The sequence below is a fragment of the Phyllostomus discolor genome, chromosome 13 (assembly GCF_004126475.2).
Source record: "Phyllostomus discolor isolate MPI-MPIP mPhyDis1 chromosome 13, mPhyDis1.pri.v3, whole genome shotgun sequence".
Classification (NCBI taxonomy): Eukaryota; Metazoa; Chordata; class Mammalia; order Chiroptera; family Phyllostomidae; genus Phyllostomus; species Phyllostomus discolor.
Window position 1 is genome coordinate 8,068,217 of NC_040915.2, and position 23,770 is coordinate 8,091,986.

Consider the following 23,770-nt stretch of genomic DNA (forward strand, 5'->3'; position numbering starts at 1 on the left):
TCAGCAGTCTCCGGTGAGCTAGGCTGCAAGTCTTTTCCAGCTAAACCACCGTACATACATTTAACTCCTTTAATATTAAATGAAGAGACACATTTCAGTACACAAAAGCAAACTGTTGACTACCTACTATGTAACTTACATTTTATTTAAATTATGTTGCATTCATAATGGATGCTTTCTGGGGTTTTGCCACACGTTTTAATGTTAAAGGTTAAAACTGTTTTACATGCAAATACTATGAATAGTTTTCCCCATATGGGATCACTGATTATAAAAAGATGACATACCACTAGGGTTGTCTTTTCTAATTGAAAAATTAACAACTAATTATATTTCCTCCAAAACCACAAATTAAGTAGTAACTGAGTCTCTAGCCAACACATTCAAAGCTGAGAGGATTAAAAACACAAAAACAAGTCCTCAGATCCAATTAGGGGAACCCTGCCACATACAGGCTAATCTGTATCAGCGGTGCTCCTTGACTCCAGGAAGCTGGAAGACATCCTATTAACCCAAATTGTAACATTTACCTCAAGTAGCCTTTTTCCAGCCTCCAACTCATGAATAAAGATAATACATTGTTAATTCTATTTCAGAAAACTTTTGCAAGTTGTTTTATTTACAATGCCAACTTTTAAAAGGTCACTAAACTAAAGAAAACTGGACAATAAACTAGGAAGAAATTGCTTTACAAAAAGAGGAAAAGCCCAAAATGCCACTTACCATAGAGAACCCACAATTCAGTTTTATTTAGAGCAAAGAGAGAAACTTTTTGATCATACTGGAAAAAAGTCAGCCATAGGTTTGGAGTCTATACCCAAACTACACATGCAATGAGGACAGTACTCTGCTAATACAGTTGATTTGCTGCTGCATTTGTCTACTGTTTGTCTAATATTAACAATTATAAACAGAGCAGTGCAACTAGTATTTGGAACAATCCTTACAGTGTTACAGTGTCAGGCACAACGTTTCACTTCTCTTCGCACCACTGGTTCTCTTTGCGTACCTGAAGAGAAGAAGAGATGGATGTAAGAAGTACCTTAACTTTAGTCTTTCCTAATACTACTACCTAATTTCATCAATCATCTGTTAAGTGAGTCTACAAGAAACAGATGGAAAATTAGAAAAACACCAGGTTAATAATAAACTTCCCAGTCACTCTTCTTTTCCCCGCCAGGTTTTTATTCTGCCCTGTGAAAATTATCAAAAAAGCAAAGGCAGTGGGTAAATTACAGCTTCAGTCACCAGAGCCAATGGAGCAAATTCAAACAGTTCATTCACATCATTTCAGTTTGTAGCTGTGTCAACAAAGTCATTCTGATCTATTCATTCATGTCTTCCCCATTCACTAAGTTGCTATAGGTCTGCTTTTCTGAAGTCACTTATGGCTTGTATGTAAGGTCTCAGGTGCCAAAACTAGTAACTGCTAAGGAATGAGTATCAAAGAACACCTTTGGTTGAAATGTAAGTATTCTTATGTTCATAAAAACCAGTATCAGCCCTGGCTGGTGAGGCTCAGTGGACTGAGTGCCAGCCTGTGAACCACAGGGTCGCAGGTTTGATTCCCAGTCAGGGCACATGCCGGGGTCCTGGGCCAGGTCCTCAGTGGTGTGTGCACAAGAGGCAACCACACACTGATATTTCTCTCCCTCTTTCTCCCTCCCTTCCTCTAAAAGTAAATAAATAAAATCTTAAAAAAAAAAAAAAAAAAAAAAGCACAGTATGATTCCAGTATTTAGACTCATTCAAGTGTTTGGACTTATTTTAGGACACAGAAGGTACCTATTATATGTATTATATGTATTGTATATATTATATACATAATGTATTATATACACACACACACACATATACCTCAAACAAAGTCAAGACTCCTTGATATAGGCACTTCTTTTCCTGGAATGTTATGGGGTTTTTGCTCTTTTAAAAAGCATGTGATCAAGCCCTGGCTGGTGTGGCTCAGTGGATTTAGCGCCAGCCTGAGAACCAGAGGGTCACCGGTTTGATTCCCAGTCAGGGCACATGCCTGGGTTGCAGGCTGGGTCCCAGGTAGGGGGTGCATGAGAGACAACCATACATTGATGTTTCCCTCTCTTTCCCCCTTTCTTCCCCTCTAACAATAAAATCTTAAAAAATGAATGAATGAATGAATGAATGAATGAATAGCATGTGATCAAGAACAAGCTGTGGGTTACCTACCTGGGCTTCCTCTTCTTCGGTAAAGTCATTTTTGATGTTGAAGGTCTTACGAATCTCTTCAGGAGTTTTCCCCTTGATCATATTGGCAACAGTCTTGCATGTAACATCAAGCAAACCTTTGATGTCTAAATAGTTTGCAGCCTGTAAAGAGATTACTGTTTTCATTAAAATGCATTTGAAGTTTTAAACTAAATCCAGAGTTAGTGGATGACAATCCCTATGTAATTAAGCTTAAAATGCTAATTAATTTTAAGAAGTTAAATGGCAAAAAGTAAATCAGACAAGTTTTGTGAAAGATATTTGTGCGTCCCCTTCATTATATACCTCTGTAATACTGTGCTGCCTTAAGTAACCTACAAATGGCTACTATCTACGGTGTGCACATCTGAGTGTACAAGTACATGTCAAACCCTGACAAAACATTTAAAGAACTCAAACATAAGCAGTTATGGCATTACACTTTATTAATCTTCTGGAAAAATCAGCTTTTGGCTTCTTTGATTTTTCTTTACTGTTTTCCCATTTTCTATTGATTTGTGCTCTTTTAACATTCCCTTTTTCTTTGGGTTAATTTCATCTTTTCACTAGTTTCTTAAGGTAAAAGGTTAGATCACTGATTTGAGACTTTTCTTCTTTTCCAAACATAGGTGTTTAGTGCTACCAATTCTCTAATACTATAATAGCTGCATCTCACAGATTTTCAAGTATTGTGTTCAAAATACCTTCTAATTTTTCTTTTGGTTTCTTGACTCATGGGTTACTGAGAAGTATGTTAGTTTTCAAATATTTGAGATTTTCTAGATAGCTTTCTGTTACTGATTTCTAATTTAATTCCATTGTGATGAGAAGACACACACTTTGTGTGACTTAAATTCTTTTAAACTTGAGACTTGTTTTATGGCCCAGAACATATCTACCTCGATAACAGATACTTTAATAGGCACAGAATATGTATTCTGCAGTCTTTAGATGTAATACTCTGTAAATGTCAATTAAGACAAGTTGATCAACAGTGTTATTCAAGTTTTCTGTATCTTTACTGATTTCTGTACCTGTTTTAGAAATTGTTTAGAGATAGGCGTGGAAATATCTAACTACTGATCGCAGATCTGTTTGTCTACTATCCTTTGAGTTCTATTGGTTTTTAACTTTTGTTAAAGTTCTTCATTTAGGCAGATAAATGTTTAGAACTGTTATGCCCTCTAATAATGAATTGATTCCATTATCATTATGCAATGGCCCTCTTTAATCCTGGTAATATTCTATACCCTGAAATCTACTGTAATATAGTTATTCCGGTTTTCTTTTGATTAGTGTTAGCATAATATATCTTCCCGCCCTTTAAACTTAATTGTGTCTTTAAAGTGAGTTTTTGTAGACAGCATAGTTGAGTCTTCCTTCTTTTTAATTCACTGTGACAATCTCTACCCTTTAATTGTGGTGTATAGACCACTTACATTTAATGTAATTATTGATACGTGGATTCCTCTGAGTTCACAGAGTGTTATAATTCAGTAGCAAATAATTTAACAAATTTCACTCTATAAGAAGTGCTAAAGGCTCTGAGCTAGAGATATCTTATAGTATTCATTAAAAACATACCAGAATAAGTTCAAAAAGCGTTCCTTGGTCAACTTTCAGGAATTCTTGGTCCCACACAGGGATATCATCAGTTCGTTTTTCTTTGTTCTCATCATCCTCAGGAGGAGGAGGGTCATCTTTGTGGTGGGTGCACCACTGAATGACCTACAACAAAAATGAAAGTTCGTTCCTCTGTGGTATTTTGTCACAAGGTATTCGTTCCACTGCTGAGGCAGAGTTATTCCTATACTGGACTAAGAACTAGCTAGAAGTTGACTTGAATAATAAAGTTAGTAGCCAAGCTTGAAAGGCAAAAATGAAGCTTGAGAAATCTTCACAACTCTTAGGGAGGAAGACCTTAGATAACAGTAAATCCTTCAGTCAGATTACTGTAGTAATCTGACCTGTAATTAACCACATTAAAAAACTTCTGTGCAAAAAAATACACAGGACAAGGACTGGAAAATACCTACAACATGTATAACCAGCAATGGATTACCCTATAGTATATAAAGTATTAAAAATCACTACAAAGAAATAAGCTAAAGATATGCACAGGAAATCCACGAAAGAAATCTGAATAGTTAAACAAGAGAAAATACTTAGCTTCATTACATGCAAAATTAACATTAGATCCAACTAGTTTAGATTCCCCTTTGAAAAGGAATCTAGCACTACTTAGTAAAACTAAGTATGTGCATATATTACCACCAAGAAGTTCTAAATACCTAAACATATACATAAGACTATTTACTGTAATAACAAAGCAGGAAAAGCCCAAATGTTTCCTTACTAGGGGCATGAACACATTATAATTAAGTTTTCAGGAAGCTGATCAGCTATACTTATATGTATCCTGGTAAAGACCAAAATCAGCCCTGGCTGGTGTGGCTCAGTGGACTAAACATGGGCCTGTAAAGCAAAGAGTCGCTGGTTCGATTCCCAGTCAGGGCACATGCCTGGGTTGCTAGGCCAGGTCCTGTGTAAAAATAAATTTATTTCTTTTTAGAGACAGGAAAGGGAGGGAGAAAGAGAGAGAGAAACATCAATGCGTGGTTGTGTCTTACGTGGCCCCCACTGGGGACCTGGCCTAGCAACCCAGGCATGTGCCCTGACTGGGAATTGAACCTGCGATGCTTTGGCTCGCAGCCCGCACTCAATCCACTGAGCTATGCCAGCCAGGGCTAAGAGAATCTTTTTTTAAAAAAGAGTAAAATCAAAATTAAAAGTATTAAGTCAGAGAATCTAAGTGGAAGGCAAATGGGTATTTGCTACATAATTCAACTTTTCTGTATGATTAAAAATATTCCATACTTTAATACTGGTGGAAAAAATGTCAGAGCCAAGGAATTATACTACCAGGATGAAAAACTGGGAAAGAACTCTTTCTAGAAGGAAAAGCCAAGCAGGAAAGACTTGAATGAAATAATAGGTTTTTAAGAAGTATTCCAACTGTGTAAGAAAAACAGCAATTAGTATTTGTTTATATGGCCATTAAAAAACTCTTAAAAAGGATATGTAATTAATGTTGATTATTATTTATGGAGGTTTCAGATCAGAGACAAAAGAGTTTTATTGTATATTTTTCATTTTTCGATCATGTGATTATTCAATATACTTTAGGTTTACATATTAATAAGTAATAATGCAAATAGGTTAAAAAAACTTATTCTCAGAAATGGCCCTGTATCACCCAGCCCATCAGCTCTGACCTTCTCTACGCTATGTCTTTGCTTCTTCACTATGTTCTAGCAACCTCAAAAGGTGGGGCATGCTCTTGTCTTAAGGAGTCAAGGCACTTGCTCCCAGTGTTCAGAATTCTGCAACGGTCAGTCTTTGTTCGAAGATCATGTTCTCAGTAAGGCATTTCCTGACCATCTTCATTTTAAAAATAACTAACTATCCACCTACCAACCCACTTATAATCCATAGTTCTTCTACCTCACATATTTCTTTGGTTGTACATTTCCCTTAATACCTAAAAATTGTCTTGTATTTGAACGAATGCAAGCAAAATTCCTTTTAGAAGCCTTTTACATTAGTATAAAGGAGAATGTTAATTATGAAAACAATACTCAGAAACCAGAGAGATTTAACTAAATAAAAGCTTCTAACCCATACAATACTAAGAATTGACGTAAGACAAGCAAACTGGTATTAGACTACAAAATGGATGAAACTTGAAAACGTTATCCTAAGTAATGATATAAGCCAGACACAAAAGAACAAATACTGTGTGATCCCATTTTATATGAGGTATGTGGAACAGTGAAATTCAGAGATGGAAAATAAAATAGTGGTTACAAGGGGCTAGAGGGAGAGGGTAATGGGGAATTATCATTTAATGGGTAATGGGATATCATTTAATATCATTTAATTATCAGAGATGTTAATGGCTGATGATTTCACAACGATGTAAATGTACTTTATGCCACTGAATTGTTTACTTAAAAAGGTAAACTTTATGTTCTGTATTTTATTACATTTTTAAAAGATTTTATTTATTTTTAGAGAGGGGGAAGGGAGGGAGAAAAAGAGGGAGAGAAACATCAATGTGCGAGAGATAACATCAACAGGTTGCCTCTTGCACACCCCAAACTGGGGACCTGGCCTGCAACCCAGGCACGTGCCCTGACTAGGAATCAAACTGGTGACCTTTCAGTTTGCATGCCTGCACACAATCCACAGAGACACACCCACCAGGGCTTATCATATTTTTTTAAAAAGACCATTAGAAAGACAGGCAAAGGAAATCGGACAATGCAGAAAATATCAATGGCCAATAACACATAAAAAATGTTCAGGCTCAGAAAACAATAACTTCTCACCCAGTCTAGAGCAATTAAAAACACTGGTGATAGCTGACCGAGAGAGTATGTAAACATATGCAGTGCAGCTACATCTCATACCAGGGTCAAGAGAAAGCATAAGATGAAACCGCACCAGATCAATGACCTTTGAAAAATTCCTTAGAAAGGAGTCAAATGGAGTAAAGCTAAGCCTAGCCAGTTCTTCCCCCAAGTAGAAACTGGTTGCTGTTTTTTCAAGTAAGTATTCAATTTAAACAGCTTACTGTTAGGGAACTATGTGCCCTGAAACTCTAAAACCCTATTCAATGTGTCGAGCCATTTATGCTTGCACACAAAGTAAGGTGATCAACTGAGAAAAAAAGCACATCTCTTATTCTCAAGCTCCCTTTGAAGCATACCCATTCAGTGGACAAACAATACCAAAAATTTCCTTTCTACTAATCACATATTGTTATACTTAAGCAATTTAAGTGTGTTAATGAAAAGACTACACAACTCAGCCCTAGCCAGGCAGCTCAGTTGTCTGGAGCATTGTCCTAATCCACCAAGGTGCAGTGAGCTCAATCCTCGGTCAGGGCACATACATGAAGCAACTAGTGAATGCATCAATAAGTGGAACAACAAAATTGCTGTCTCTTAAAAAATCAATTCAAAAAAACAAACAAACAAAACAAAACTGATTAGACAACTCAAATATCCAAAGGGTTTGAGTAAACTACAACAAATATTTAGAATAAATCATACTACATAGGGTTTTGTTTCTTTTTTCTTTTTTAAAGATTTTATGCATTTATTACTAGAAAGGGGAAGCCCTGGCTGGTGTAGCTCAGTGGACTGAGTGTTGGCCTACGAACAAAAGGGTCACTGGTTCAATTCCCAGTCAGGGGATATGCCTGGCTTGCGGGCCAGGTCCCCAGTTAGGAGCACATGAGAGGCAACCACACACTGATGTCTCTCTCCCTCTTTCCCTCCCTAGTGTCTATAAATACCATCTTTTTTTTTTTTTTAAGATTTTATTTATTTATTTTTAGAGAGGGAAGGGAGGGAGATAGAGAGAGAAACATCAATGTGAGGTTGCTGGGGGTTCTGGCCTGCAACCCAGGAATGTACCCTGGCTGGGAATCGAACCTGCAACACTTTGGTTCCTAGCCCGCGCTCAATCCACTGAGCTACGCCAGCCAGGGCTTATAAATACCATCTTTAAAAAATAAACATTTAAAACAAGGAAGGAAGGAAGGAAAGGAAGGAAGGAAGGAGAGAGGATGCTATCTTAGTATCAATATAGAAAGGATATTGTGAAATGAAAAAATACATATACAAGTGTATAGTTTGCTAGCTTACCTTTTTTAATATTGCTGCATTAACATTTGGTAGAGGAACTGGGTCATCATCGCCTTCATCATCCATTCCCAAATCTAACAAAAGCAGAATAGAGTTGCCATTATTTCCTAACTCCATTACAACATTTATACCAAACAAGGCTATTTCTCAAACAAGTATTTTGCATGACATGTTGTCTGAAAGAGTATAAAAAGTACTTTACTAAGAATAGTTCTTTTAATAGCATTTAAAATTGGTGGTTCCTAACAAGAAGTCCACGAACCACCCAAAACTAAATAGTGAGTGAACAAATATAGGAGTATTATATCCAAAGAGTTCTAAAATAGGAGGAAAATGATTTAGTAAGTGTGGATTGAGATGACAAGGCAGCTGTCTGGAGGTGGGAGGGGGGAAAGCCAAACCCTTATCCTTACTCTTTCTCCAGATGACTGTATTTAGAAAAATAAAACCGTATCAAGTATCATAAGTAACAATCTCACACAACACATACAAAAGATCATGCAGGCACTGACAAAAACAAGGCAGGCAGTTTCATACATACTGAATAAGTTGTATAAGTTATATAAGTGGTATAAGTTGAAGCTTGAAGTTTTTAAAAATTAGGTATAAAAAGATACATGTATCGGAATAAAAAATGGGAATATACACTTACATATTTATATTTAAAATATCTCCATAAGGACACATAAGGAACTGTTAATACGTCTAGGGAAGCTGAGGAGAATGTAGGTTGAGTGATTCAGTTTCAGGATATACCTTGTTATTCCTCACGTACATATTACCTATAATTTCCAATCCATAAGCTTCTCTGTTAAAAAGGCCTAACTTTCAGATTTCCAAAATGGTTGGTAAACCCTAAAGAAATAATTTAACTTTCAAATCAAGTGGGTCCTTCAGTTTCTATAAGACTAAAAAAGCTGCCAAACAAAGTTACTGGGTTGGCCAAAAAGTTCATTTGTTTTTTTCCCGTAAGATGGCTCTAGTAGCCATCTTGAACTTCCCTCAAAATAATTTTGTTAGAATGTATTGTGACAGCTGTCATATCAGCTTGCATTAAAAAACTTACCAAAATTGGTGAATTTGTGTGTGGCCATTTTAATATTACAGATAGAAGAATACATGCATTTTCAGCATCTTATGCTTTATTATTTCAAGAAAGGTAAAAACACCACTGAACTCCCCCCCCCCCCAAAGATCTATGCAGTGTATGGAGATGGTGCTGTGACTGTGTCAGAAGTGGTTTGCAAAGTTTCATGCTAGAGATTTCTCACTGGACGATGCTACATCGTCAAGCAGACCAGTTGAAGTTGATAGCAATCAAATTGAGATATTAATTGAGAACAATGAATGTTATACCACATGGGAGATAGATGACACACTCAAAATATCCAAATCAATGAAGTTATTGGTGAAAACAAAAAATGTGTCTTTTACAGAAAAAACTAAATGGACTTTTTGGCTAACCCAATACTTACCCGTTAGCATGTGCCAAGATTAGAAGCCAAAACTTAACTACAATACTATACTGGTGTAGTTGAGCATCAGTTATGTTGACGTGGCCAGGGCTAAATCAAACATTTGAGTCCCTGATACACCCAGGTGCTGTGCTAGGTAGCTGAGACTCAGCAATGAATACAGGGTAGAATTACTGCCATTTTAGAGGAGATTAAGATGCCTCACTGAGAGGATAACATTTTAGTATAATTTTAAAGGAGGAAAGAACACCTAAGCAAAGGGAATGGCAAATGCAAAGTCCTTCTGACAGGAGTGTCTGACACGTTCTAAAAACACTAAGGAATCTGTGTTGCTAGAACAGGACTGGCAAGATGAAATAACAGGGGGGCTGATACTACAGGGCCTTCTGCATTTTGGCTACTGTATTGGGAAGCGATGAAAAAAGATCAGAGGGAGAAGTGGGAAACCAATTATGGGGCTAGCAAGGACCCAGGCACAAGATAGTGGCTTGCACAAGTTTACAGCTATGGAAAAAGTAAGAAATAATCAAATTCTATACGCATTTTGAAGGTAGAGGCAACAAATGGTAAGCAGAATATGAAAGGAGTCAGAGAAGACTAAGGTTTAAGACATGGTAAGATATTGAAGCAGCCCAAGTGTCCATCAGTAGATGAGTGGATAAAACAACCATGGGACATTTACACAACGGAATATTATTCACTCACGAAAAAGGTTTTACCCTTTGCAACAGTATGGATAAACCTGGAGAACACCATGCTAAGTGAAATAAGCCAGTCAGAGAAAGACAACTACCATATGATGTCACTTTTATATGTGGAATCTAATGAACAAACTGAACTAAAAAGGAAAATGGGGACAGACTCACAGATGGAGAATAGGATGACAACTAGTGGGGGGAGCCAGAGGGGCTGAAGGGATTGAGCAGCAAGGAGAAAGGACTCATGGACATGGACAACAGTGTGGTGACTGCTGGGTGGGTGGGTGGGGGGGTGGCAGGGGGAGTATAAGGGACTAAACAGTAAAGGAAAAAATACAATAAAGATTAAACTTTAAAAGAAAAGACATGATGAACTAGAGGGATGGAGTTGCCATTAACTGATATGGGCAAGCTTGTCAGAGAACTATGATTTTAGAGGGCAGAGAATCAAGCACTCTACCTTCATTGTAAGTTTGAGATAGCAATTAGGTATATAGGGTTAATATATGCAAGTCTAAAACTCAAAAGAGATGAAAACTGTTGGTAAGTTTGGGAATTGCTGTATAGATGGTTTAACACCATGAGACTAGATGAGATGACCAAGGAGATGAATCGGTATAGACAGAATGAAGAGGTCCAATGATTAAGTATACTCTGGGAACCTTCAGGCTTTACAGACAGGGAGAGGGAAGGCTGTGAGTTCTAAGTAAAGTATCCCAGAAGCCAAATATAGAAGAGAATGATTAACTGTAAAATGCTGTCAACAGGTCTAGATGAGAAATGAAACAAATGATGCACTTGACAACATGGAGGTAACGAGCTTATTAACAAGAAGTCTGAGTGGAGTATAGGTTCAAAAACTATCTTATTTTCCTGTGTATGTATTAGGGTTACTCATTCCTCTCTCCTTCTTCCTACTAATGCCTTTTCCTGATCCTATCTCTGCTCAGAGTAAAACTATAAAATGATAATATCCCAATTTGGATCAAGACACTTACCCTTTTTCTGAGTATAAAACATTTTTAATCAGAGGGCAGAGAAAAAAATTTTACTATGTAAAATACCTGTGTTTGGGGAATTAAGATTTAGAAGAAACATAATTCAAAAGACTTTTGTTTAGCTCCAAATGTTATTTGAAAGAAGGCTTGAGTCACGTTAAAAATAAAGGCCTTAAGGCCCTGGCTGGGTGGCTCAGTTAGTTGGAGTGTCATCTTGTACACCAAAAGGTTGCGGGTCAGGTCCCTAGTTGGGGGCCTGAAAGAAGCAACTAACTGATGCTTCTTGGGCACATCAATGTTTCTCTCTTTTGGCCTCCCTTCTCCCTCTCTAAAAATAAATTTTAAAAGCCTTAAAAAATAGTACTACTACTACTAATGGCCTTATGGTTGTAAATGAACACTTCTCTAGCATTTAAACTAAGAATTGGCAATGTTTTTTGCTTTTAGACTGAATGCACAAGTAGCAAGTTGTTCCTTTAAGTTATTTTGTCTCAAGGACTTCTGAGAGATACCTGTATCCCAACATCACACCCCGTACCCGAACAAATCAATGAATCCCCATGTACACAAGCCAAGATCTTCATTTCAGATTGTCATGTGATTAGAAGGTTTTATTTTTGTTTTCTAAGTCACACAGATGAACAACAACAAAAAACACTGTAACTAGAGATACTGCAGATGCAAAACAAGGAAAGCAGAGTTGCTGGATGTAATAGACTCTAGTCCTCAAGAGGCTAGAATTCTATATAAACCACTGGTACTTAAGACAAAGCCAAATGCAATGGAGGAACAGAACATTTAACTGTTGCTGTCATTCCACTTGATTCAGGGATCAAAGTTGATGTGAAAACCTTCAAGGAGCCCTATGTTCTTATATTGGCAAATGCTTCTTTGAAGCAGCACAAGGCAGATTAGTGTGCCAGGCACCAACTAAGACAAAATAAAGAATACTTTCATTGCCAAAGCAAGTATTCACGCAGCAATTGTGGTATCAGTTTCTACATCTTCTAGATAAAACCTTACCTGCCTTTAGGGACACTTGGATTGCTTTCATACTTTTATTAGTGACCATACCATACTTCTTCATTCAACAGGTACTTTATGGACAGTGACTGTGGGATGCATCAAGGGGTTTACAATTTAATAGAGATGATCTCTGTATGTACGTTACCAGGATACAGGAATGTAAGTGCTTATATGTTCAGCTTTTATTAGTAAACAGAAATCACATACTATGAAAACAAAAGACACACCCTCTGCAATTCAGCTTCTGCCTCTACCACACCTAGTATCTGTTAGAAGTCCTCTAATTTATTAATTGTGAGATCCTAAGTTACCAGTCTGCAGTATATGAATCCAATAATCACTCTGGTCACCTCAGAAAGCCTTCCCCTTCCCCTGGCATCCACAAATCCTATTTCACCCATTCTCCATTTCTGACTTCTATATTCCTGCCCTGACATGGCCACCTGCCAACATCACTTACTCCAATAGATAGATACTCTCATAACTCACCATACTTGTAACTCACCATACAAAGTAAGTCTATTTACCTCCAGGAGCCTACAACTCAGGGACCAAGATCCATATACTCAAGTACCTATATATTGTTACAAAGGTCTACTGAAGAAATCTCAAATACATGTAACATGTTCAAGCTCAGAGGCATTTTCTTTCCATTCCTCTAAAGCCCATTCTTTAGGTCTACCAACTCTAGTATCACAATCTCTTCCCATTCCCAAAATCCCACCTAAAAACTTTGATTTTACTTTTCTCAAACACATCCTCTTTAACTCAGAACAATCTCCCCAAACATCCTAATTCTACTACATTTGAAATATCACTTCACTGGGACTGCAACTGCAGTCTCTCCACAGGACTGAAGAAAACATCAGCCAAGACGTTCCCACAGCACCAGTTGGCACACAACTTTATATATTTACTGCACTAATTATACTGCATGCAAGTTTGATTTGTTTGGTGTCTGTCTCCCTTCCTGGTTTAAAAATCCTTAAAGGGCAACGACCATTTCTCACTTACCTTCTTTTTCACCATAATATAGATAGTATTTGACAAATAACTTCTTTTCACTTAAGTACCTATAAGCTACAGGTCTTTCCTATATAAAAACATTTGATATTTGAATAATAAATAATTTTATTATACAAATTTTTTTGCACCAAACTTATTTGTATGTCTCCACTATACTATTAATATCCACCAGCCCACTGGTAATACTAAGAAACCCATATTAATTAGCAGAAGTTTCAAATGTTTCAGAACCTTCTTTTTGTCTTACTTCTTTGTTGTGCTGCACATATACTTTGCAGAAGTTTCAGAGGAATGACAAACTAGACAAAAGGGAAAACTTGCTTAAAAAAAAACAAAACAAAACAGACAGCTACTCAGTTTACAATCTACTCAGTTTACTCCCTCTGTTGAAACAAGGTGCTCTATTTAGCTACCTTATACAAGGGATCTCTTTTCCAAAGCCTTTAATTTTTGTCATTGGAAATTGTGAAATCTAAATTTACTTGAAACAGAAATTGAACATTTCAATATTAACTTATGGTCTTATCTATTTAATAAGGAATAAAACTTCATTAGTTTTATTCTTTCTTCAATGAAGAAAGAATAACCTGTATCAGAAAAATGCAGTTAATACTTAATTTTTTTTTTTAAAAAAAGGTAAGCCCTTGCTGGTAGCTCAGTTTGTTAGAGCGTTATCCAGATATACAAAGGCTCGGGGTTCGATTTCCCACATTCGTGAGGCAACCAATGAATGCATAAACAAGTGGAGCCACAAATCGACATTTCTCGAACCCCTTCCCATTCTGCTCTACCTCTACAATAAAGAAATTTAAAAAATTTTAAAGATAACCTACACCCCTTCATACTCTTAGAGCACTCTGACAGATTGTTACTTGTATAAATTCGATGTTCACAGGTTACCTCAAACTACTTAATTTTTTCCTCTTTCCTCTGACCTAGCTTTTAAAATAAACTTACCTTCTAGCATGGTCTTGATAGTCACAGACTGTTTGGCAATTTCAACATCAACTTCAAATATCTCTCCATCAGAACTCTGCAACTTAATTGAAGGCATCTAAAAAAAAGACATTATACTGAATTTGATATTTAAGAGATATTAATTCTATGAGACATTTCATCAACTACAGTCTGTTAGAAGCCCTCTATAACAACTATTAAACTGTAAGGACCTGTAGTATATAGTCCTGTAAAACCGAGTGGTTATTCACAGACTAATACACAAATGTTTCTATAAAATTTTTTCAAAGTATATTTCCTAGGAACAGAAGCTTTTAAGGCCTGCCCTACTGAACTCACTGCTGGTCTAAATTTGAAAGTTATATTCCATACTTTTGATGCAAAATATACCTAAAATGGACTTATTTATTCATTTTGCCCGCCTTTCTACTCTTACTGAATACTGGCTACTCCTTATGACTAACTTAACTGCCACGATTAACCACCTGCAAACCTGAGGTAGGTCAGTCCAAAATAAACAAAGCTACCAAATAAGATAGTAATTTCCTCCTAGTGAGACTTAAATGAGTTCAGATCCAAAGAGCTGATCAAGACATATTTATGTTTAGATCAATGCAAGATCATATAGCAGAAAAGATCTAAGGATAAACAGATGTCCATCTAATTCTCTAAAACGAATAAGAAACTTAAATTGCACAAAGTCCTTTTTATCTTTCATTACTGACTGTCAAGGTGTCCAAGTTTGAGACCTTCTGCCAAAATCCTCATAGCAATAACCTATTTTGCTTCAAAATGTATTTATTAACTCAGATTAATCATGAGTCATTAGAAAAAAGACACTTCTTACATAGAAGTTAATTAAGCAATTAACTTCAAAAGACTTGAATTCTGAGGGGAAAAAACTTTAAAATTAAAAATTCTACCGCAGTAATTTCTTATCATCTTCACATTCTTGGAGGGAGAGTGTAGGGGAGGGCAGCAATACCCGACTAGAAAAATTCAAGACCTCTTCAAATTTCAAGTACAGATTTCAAAGGTCCGTGCTTCTGAGATATTCATAATCCTGTGATGCCACTATTAATTTGAAAGAGAAGAATCTGGCATTTAAAACACTCACCGCAGGCCCCGGCCAGGTCACTCAGTTGGTGCAGGGGCATCCAACCTGAGGCCGGTGGGCCATATGTGGCCCAGAATGGCTGTGAACGCTGCCTAACACAAAATTGTAAATTTACTTACAACATTATGAGACTTTTTCATTTTTGTTGGTGTTCATGTATTTAATGTGTGGCCCAAGACAACTCTTTCAGGGTGGTCCAGACATGCCAAAAGGCTGGACACCCCTGGTTAGAGCACTGTCAGGATAAGTTGAGGTTGCAGGTTCGATCCCCAGTATGAGCACATACAAGATCAACCAATGAATGCATACACAAGTGGAACAGCAAATGGATATTTCTCTCCCTCTTTCCCCCTTCCTCTCTAAAAATCAATTTAAAAAAGTTAAAACATTCACTGCACCTATTTTAGGCTTAAAGACTGAAGGCCCATCACATCAGTTAAAACTTTCATTCAACTTTTCCCAATTATCTCTAACCCCCAAACAAACTGTTGAGGAAAGAAAGCAGAAAGGTAAAGGTGTGTTTTAAAACCAGGCACTGAAACACCTTGCTCTCACTGATCCAAAGTCGTAATGAATCGAATTTCACTTTTCAGTTCACAATTATGTCAGTTTCTCCATGTTGCTTAGTGCTTGCTTGCCAACAACGCAAAGGAGGGTCCAGGGCAGGGTCAGTCTCTGTGACAACGCAACAACCAAAGGCATTCCAAAGGAAATATTTTACAGCTAGCCCAATTTTTAATCACAAAACATTCTATTTTTTAATGCTCCATATACTGAAATAAACATTTATAAGTCTGGCAATGATGCAGTTGATAAAGTTACTTTGAAGACGACCACTTCATATTTCTTTCAAATAACTCTCAATAAATAACAAGATCTGCTTAGTCATAGTCAAATTCGTGTATCAGGTTACTCTTAAGGGAGTTGAGGTCTCATTAAATAGCAAGGAGTCAATTGGCTAATCTGTAATTCGAAGCACTTTGTAATCCTAAACTTAATATTCAAAGAGAACTTTTAGTTTTATACAACTGGAATTCTGTGCAAAATTTTAGATAATAATGGATGACATTTTGATTTCACATGCTTCCAAGGCGATTCCTTCAATTCTTTAGGCTCTTATACTTGGAAATTAAATCCCTCTCCATGGCTGTCATAATGTGGGTTCTATCAACATCATAAAGAAAAAAACAACGGTGTTTTAAGTGAACCGAAAGTGACACCTCACCTCTATTCAGTCTGCATTGCTCTACGACACAGATACATTCTATCGTGACGCCAAGAAAAAAAAAGTCGTGACCCAAACCTTAAGTATCCATTAAAAAGTGAACCAAAGCAGGTGAAAAATCGTGTGCCTTTTTAACAGCTAGGCACGTTTAGCTTTTCAGTGTAAGTTCCTAAAAGTCACACCCTGTTACTATGGTACCTGCTTTATAACAGTTGTTTCACCAACTCCAGGCTGTAGCCAAAATAATAGAAATATTCAAAAGGAGCAGGCAGCTACCTGCAAGGATTCGGCCCCAGCTCGGCTGGAGAAAGAACCAGTGACTAGTGACGCCAGAGAAGAGAAAGGATGAGAACTCGAGTCAAGCACTCCCCGGACTATCACCGCCACGCTCCCTCCGACACCAAAACACGAACACAGGCCCACGCTCAGGACAGCCAAGGGCCGACCTCCACAAGCTGTGCCGCCACGCCCGCCCTGGGTCCCCAAGGCCCGCAGGCTCGACACCAGGAGAGGCCCCGGGCCGCAGCATGAACCATGCAGCCAAGCTCGCCCAGAGAAGAGAAGGCCCAACCCCGGGCTCGGCCCGTGGCTTCTCCCACCCGCCTCGGCGACCATGCGGCGTCTGGAACGACGCGAAACCAAAGGCGGCCTCGCCGGGTGAAGGGGCAGAGCAGGACAGCGGGGCCCGCAGAACCTTGTCTGAAACGGGTTGCACCGGGCCTGAGAGCAGGGCAGGCCCGGGTGCCTCCTGCCTCGGGCAGGCCAAAGCCGCAGCGGTTCGGCCGCCAGCTCGCAACTCGCGCAGCCACCTCCCATTCCTGCTCTATCTGCAGCTACTCACGGTGCTCGGTAGAGAGCGGGCCGGAGGCTGACGAGAGCGGGGCTACGTCCGCACACAAAACAAGGAAAGGCGGAAAACAAGGTCCCTTCGGCAGCGCGGCGCAGCGTCGGCTTTTATAGGAGCGGCGCATGCGTCAAGGACCCGGGGCCGGTGGCGTCACAGAGCCGGCGGGGCTGGCCGCCGAGTTCGCCTGACCGCAGGTGGAGGACGGGGAGCGGCCTCAAGGCGCCAGAGGGGCGGAACTGGGCGCGGAGACGGCGGGCGCGGCGGGAACGACGAGGCGGGGTTTGATTTTTCACCCTGGTCGTCGAAAGCGGGGCTCCCAGTTCTCAGAGGAAACGGGAAACTGAACGGCGGGCTATGCGACCTGCCAGGGTCTTTTAGGCAGGGGCTGCCCTAAGCCTAATTGAAGACCCCAGTCCTGAAAACCCTAGAAACTGCTAGTGTGTGTGGAGCGCGGAGGGAGGGGCTCGGAGGTCCTGCGGCTCTCCTAGGGTGGGGAAACGGGCTAGAAGAAGAAAGGCAGGTGGGCGTTGCTGTCACCACTGAGATTATGCCCAGGGCCTCAGGGCCGTCCACTGACCCTAATATGACTTAGCTCACTGTACACTGTAACCCAAGAGGCGAAATAGCAATACCCTTTTTCTCTTTTAAGTGTGAGGGAACAAGTTTCGAACGGTTCCGCGACATAGCCAGTATGTGGTCTTTACAACACAGTTTGGTTCTCTTAACCCTTATTTCCTACCATCGACTTCTTTCGAGGCCTCCAGGCCCAAAATAACCACTGTTGCAGGGAAACCCCAAATCTAGAGAAGAGGCCTCCCTCTGGCAGTAGATATCCATCCATGAAGGAAATGAGTATTGAGCCCGTGTGTGCCGGGGCACAGGGTTGAGGCTCTGCAGTGAGTCAGCCAATCAGCCAGGGTCCAGAACTCTTCCCTAAGGTGCTCCCTGAAGGGTGTGATAGGGTGTATAGGATGAAACCAACCCTAAAGGAAAAGGGTGGGTCTGAAACCCCCCGCACCCCTGCCCACCCAGCTCATGACTTTACCTGGCTCTACCCAGCTCTGCTTAGGGAACATTGCCACCCCTCCCTGGGAGACTCAGGCGCCAGTCTCACCTAACCAGCAGGCACATGATGTATTCCTGACGCCAGGGAGACAAAGGACACCTCCACACAAGGCCCTCTAAAGAAATCAGAGGCCTACAGTTCTGGGATGGGAATGGGCAGGGAGGCCGAGCAGCTTCTTGAGTTACCAGGTCTTTGTCTACGAGCAGGGGTATCCAGTATCTGCCAGGTGCCACAGCTGATGAAGGGAGATGAAAGGACCTGCGCCTCTCATGCTCTTTTTCCATCACACAGCCCTGCCCCCGGCTGCTGAGCTTCAGGTCTCTGAGGCAGGGCCGCCTGGGGCCCCTTGCCCCCCCCCCCCCCCCCACGCATGGCATACAAAGTGGCGCCTTGTAAACTTTTGTTGAGCATCCTAAGCAGGACTGGGCAGGGCCAGGTCACACAACTAGCCCAAGTACCCAGCACAGGGTCTGGCATAAAGCAGCTGTATGTTTTTACAAATTTGCCCAGTATTAGCGATGCTTGTTTTTAGGGTTGTTAAAAAATGATTTCTCCGTTTTAAATTTCCCCTTAATGTAGTGTTATAAATACCGAGAACACTGAATTTCAACAATTACCATGTATATAGTATTTACTTTCTCTCACATAAGTATGTAAATATTAAATTAACTTAAAAATTAATTCCCACAAATTCCATTGAAATAGGTGAAATAATAAATAATAGAGTGATATGAGAGTGTCATAGCAAATATGTGTTTTGCATGCAATTATTTTTTCTTTAAGATTTTATTTATTTATTTTTACAAAGGTAGAGGAAGGAAGGGAGGGGGAGAAACATTGATTGGTTGCTTCTCTCACCTGCCTCAACCAGGGAGGGACCAGGCCTGCAACCCAGGAATGTGCCCTGACCAGAATCGAACAGGCAATCTTTCGTTTTAAGGGACAATGCTCAACCAACTGAGCCACACTGGTCAGGGTTTTTGTGTACTATTATTAACTGCTTTATTTTTATAAAATAAAGAAACTTTTTCAAAGCAAAAAAAGATGTTTGTTTTTAATATACAGACCTCATTTATTCATGCATACTATTCTATGCATAGATTATTTCAGGAAAAGTACACAAGAAATTGGGGAGGAGAACTAGGTGACTGGGGGACAGGGGTTGGGTAATTTTTCACTTTATACCCTTTCTATCTTTAGGATTTCAATCGATATGAATGTATTACATATGTCAAAAAATTTTTCTTTAGAAAATGACATCAGGTCAAGAAAAATTCAGATTCCTGGATCAACTCTTGACCTAATTAATCAACTCCCCCAGGGGCAGGCTTTTCTGCCTTTTAAACAAGTCTCCAAGTGATTTTTTAAAAAAAATATTTAATTGACTGTACTGATAAAGTTGTCCCAATTTTTCCCCCTTTGCCCCCACCACCCCACACTTCCCACTTCCCTCAGGCAATCCCCCTACCTTTGTTTATGTCCATGGGTCATGCATATAAGTTCTCCAACTATGCTATTTCCTATGTTGTACTTTAAATCCCCATGGCTATTCTGCGACTACCAATTTATACTTCTTTTTTTTCAGATTAAAAAAAGATTTTATTTATTTTTAGAGAGAGGAGAAGGGAGGGAGAAAGAGAAGGAGAGAAACAGGGATGTACAAGAGATACATCAATGAGCCACTTCTCACGCATCCCCTACTAGGGATCTGGCCCACAACCCAGGCTTGTGCCCTGACTGGGAATCGATGCGGCAGCCTTTTGGTTCACAGGCTGGTGCTTAATTCACTGAGCTACACCAGCCAGGGCCCAATTTATACTTCTTAATCCCCTCACCTCTTCACCCATTCCCCCAAACTCCCCTCCCATATAGTAACCATAAAAATGCTCTCCATATCCATAATTCTGTCTCTGTTCTCATTTGCTTGGTTTGTTTTTTTAGATTCAATTGTTGACAGGTATGTGTTTATTGTCATTTTATTATTGATAGTTTTGATCTTTTTCTTAGATAAGTCCCTTTAACATTTTATATAATAATGGTTCGGTGATGATGAGCTCCAGTTTTTTTTCTTGTCTGGGAAGCTCTTTATCTGCCCTTCGATTCTAAGTGATATTTCTGCTGGGTAGAGCAATCTTGGCTGTAGGTCCCTGCTTTTCATGACTTTGAATATTTCTTGCCAACCCCTTCTAGCCTGCAAAGTTTCCTTTGAGAAATCAGCTGATAGTCTTATGGGAACTCCCCTGTAGGTAATTATCTGCTTTTCTCTCGCTGCTTTTAAGATTCTCTCTTTCTCTTTAGCTTTGTCATTTTACTTATGATGTGCCTTGGTGTGGACCTGTTGGTGTCCATCTTGTTTGGGGCTCTCTGTGCCTCTTGCATTTGCATGTCTATTTCCTTGACCAAATCAGGGAAGTTTTCTTTCATTAGTTTTTCAAATAGATTTCCAATTTTTTGCTCTCTCTCTTCTTCGGGAACCCCTATGATGCAAATGTTGGACACTTGGAATTGTCCAAGAGGCTTCTTACACTATCCTCATTTTTTAAAATTCTTTTTTCTTCTTGTTGTTCTGCTTGATTGTTTTTTGTTTTCTCATGTTCCATATCATTGATTCTCGGCTTCATCCACTCTATTGTTGACTCCCTGTAAATTGTTCATTGCCATTAGTATATCCTTCATTTTTGCCTGGCTCTTTTTATGACGTTGAAGTACTCACTGGGTTCCTTAAGCATCCTTGTAACCAGTGTTTTGAATCCTGTGTCTGATAGATTGCTCATTTCCATTTTGTTTAGTTCTTTTTCTGGAGTTTCGATCTGTTCTTTCACTTGGACCACGTTTCTTCATTTTGGCAGCCTCCTTGTGTTTGTTTCTGTGTATTAGGTAGAACCACTATGATTCTCTGTCTTGGTAGCATGGCCTATAGGTTCCAGTGGCACAGCTCCCCCATCACCCAAACTAGGTACAAGACGTGTGCCCTCTGTGTGGGCTGATTACACCCTCCTCTTGTAGCTGAGCCTTGATTGCTGTTGGCAGGTCTATGGGAGGGATTTATCAAGGCCAGTCAGCTGCAAGGACCGGCTGTGACTAACCACCAATCTCTGCCCTCTGTGGAGCATCAGCTGTGCAGGGGCAGGGTGGCGGTGTTCTGATGTTGTCTGTAGTTGTCCACTGGGTGTGCCAGCTCTGGTGTTTCCTGGGCAGTTCAGGTCAGGTCAGCTACCACCTGTGTTCCACCAGGGGCCACCCAGTGTGAGCTACCAAGCAATCTGAAATGGGTGCTACTTGTGCCGGTCTTGGAGGTTCCCTGGCATAGCCAAACTGTTATCCAAAGTTGGCTGCTGCTAAGTGCTGTGCCTGAGGTCACTTAGCCAGTGGTATGGGGCCGGGGGTGGGCCTATCAGTTGGGTGGGGCAGAGCCTCTGGTAAACACCAGGGCAAGGCAAACAGTGTGAGTCTCAGATATGGCTCCAGCCTGCTGGTTCTGTGGCTCTGTGGGGGGATGGCTTAGAAAAGACACAATGGCCTCTGCCTGCTTTTGTGTCTGGGAGAGAGCTGTCCCCTAGCTCTTGTCCTAATGCCAGACCCTTCAGTTCCTCCTTGTATGCCACTGGTGCCTTTCAAGCTTCTGCCCCAGTGGTGCTGGCATGTGTAAATTCAGCTCAGGCCCTTTAAAAGGAACTGCCAGGGAGTCCAGTAGCTTTTTTCACAGGCTCCAATCCCACTAGTTCTTAAAGCCAGAAGTTATGGGGGCTTTTCTTCTTGGCACTAGTACTCTAGGGTGGGGTTGCTTATGTGGGGCTGGGACCCCTCGCTCCTGGGTGTCCCTCCTGAATTTTTATCCACCATACATGTGGGACCTGCCCGTTCTGTGTCTCTATGTCTCCACAATCCTTCTGGATTGATGTGGTTTCTTTAGTTCTGTAGTTGTAGGACTTCCATTCAACTTGATTTCTGATGGTTTTGAGTGATTATTAGTCTGTAGTTTAGTTGTAATTTTGATGTGGTTGTTCAAGGAGGCGAGCTATGTTTACCTAAGCCTCCATCTTGACTTCCAAATAATAGTTAAGTCCAAGGTCAGCTGCAAAACCTCTGCAGTAGGGACTCAGTGATGAAGCACTGCTAGTCAGGGGCCAGCAATGTCGGTCGATGGTGACTCGTTTAGCTCCACACTTTCTGAATCAACCCTACCCTCTTTCAAACCCTCTACTCAGGAGGGAGAGACAAGGCAGCTGCTGGACTGTGGGGTACAAGACAGGGTTCCCTCATCCCCACTCATTAACTGCAATCACCAGCCTAGTTTGGTGATCTCTCCACCATCCCTCCGTTGTGTATTGGAGAAAGGAATGTTCCTCTGGTTCCACAGCTGGCTCTGAGGTAGCTGAGGTGTTGTTCTTCAGTTGCTCCACACACCACATTGTCAGGGGGCTCCTAGCACTAAGTGACCAACCTTTATATGGCACTTCCCAGATGAGCCAGAAATTAAATTATGTGAGGTGGAATGCCTTGTGAGGCCCCTGCATGTCTCAGGAATTGATCCCAGACACCTTTGAGAGGCCCCCACTCATGTAGGGACACCTGAAATCTTGAGCCAGAGGGAAGAAGTGCCTCTTTTCTTCAATGCTCAGGAAGAAGCTGAAATGCTCATAAATACCTTGCTACATACATTGATAAAAGGGGAAGTCTTTGCTTTCTCCTCCCCAAGCCTAAACCTAGGCAGGGATCATGCTGCAGGGGATGGGCTTGTGAGTGCTTTTACAATGTGCCTCTCATTGCATGGACTTTTTCTTGTGGCCGGCAGGAACCTAGTGTTCTGACATGGTCCATGTCCTACAGTATCCTCTCACAGTGCCTTCTAGTGGCAAGTGCCCTTGTGGCTCTTAACTGCTCAACCCGTGCCCGAGAAATGCAGCAAATGCTTGGGAGAGAGAAGGCAAGGCTCCTATTCATGGAAGAAGGTGCAGGGGAGAGAAATAAGAAGAAAACTGCTCAAGGGGCGTCATGACAGAAACCTTTCTTCTTACCTGTAACACGCCTGGGGGCCTTACCAAGAGATGCCCCTGTCCTTGGTGGGATGAAAGTGTTCATTTTCATCCTCTTAGGTGTGCTGTCCTTGACAATGGCTTGTAGTCTCTGGTCCAAGCAGGTCCCAAATCCTCAGGTCCCTGTCCTGGATGCCAGATGTGGGGGTGGGGGCTCTATCTTCAGGGTCCCCCTGGCTGCCACGGATGAGAATAAGTTTACCAGGACATGATCTGCTTGGGGAGAAAAGGTAGCCGATCTCTCAAAGGAGAAGGACCAGGAGCCTTTTCCTCAATGGGCTTTTATTGGGTTCAATTTGCACAGGAATACAGGTAAAGCTCATCAATCACTGTCAGGCAGTAAGGATCCAACAATAGATAACATA

General features: G+C 40.5%; 1 protein-coding gene across 1 annotated transcript; it reads right to left on the reverse strand.

The window, feature by feature from the left end:
* Nucleotides 1-118: 118 nt before the first annotated feature.
* SKP1 (S-phase kinase associated protein 1) lies at nt 119-17,451 on the reverse strand. The gene is made up of 6 exons (XM_028527916.2): nt 17,298-17,451; nt 14,115-14,211; nt 7,935-8,008; nt 3,805-3,948; nt 2,203-2,343; nt 119-1,009 (listed from the first exon to the last, which is right to left on the reverse strand). Exons 2-6 carry the CDS (start codon nt 14,209-14,211, stop codon nt 974-976), a joined length of 492 nt encoding a protein of 163 aa, XP_028383717.1. The 5' UTR covers nt 17,298-17,451; the 3' UTR covers nt 119-973.
* Nucleotides 17,452-23,770: the final 6,319 nt, after the last annotated feature.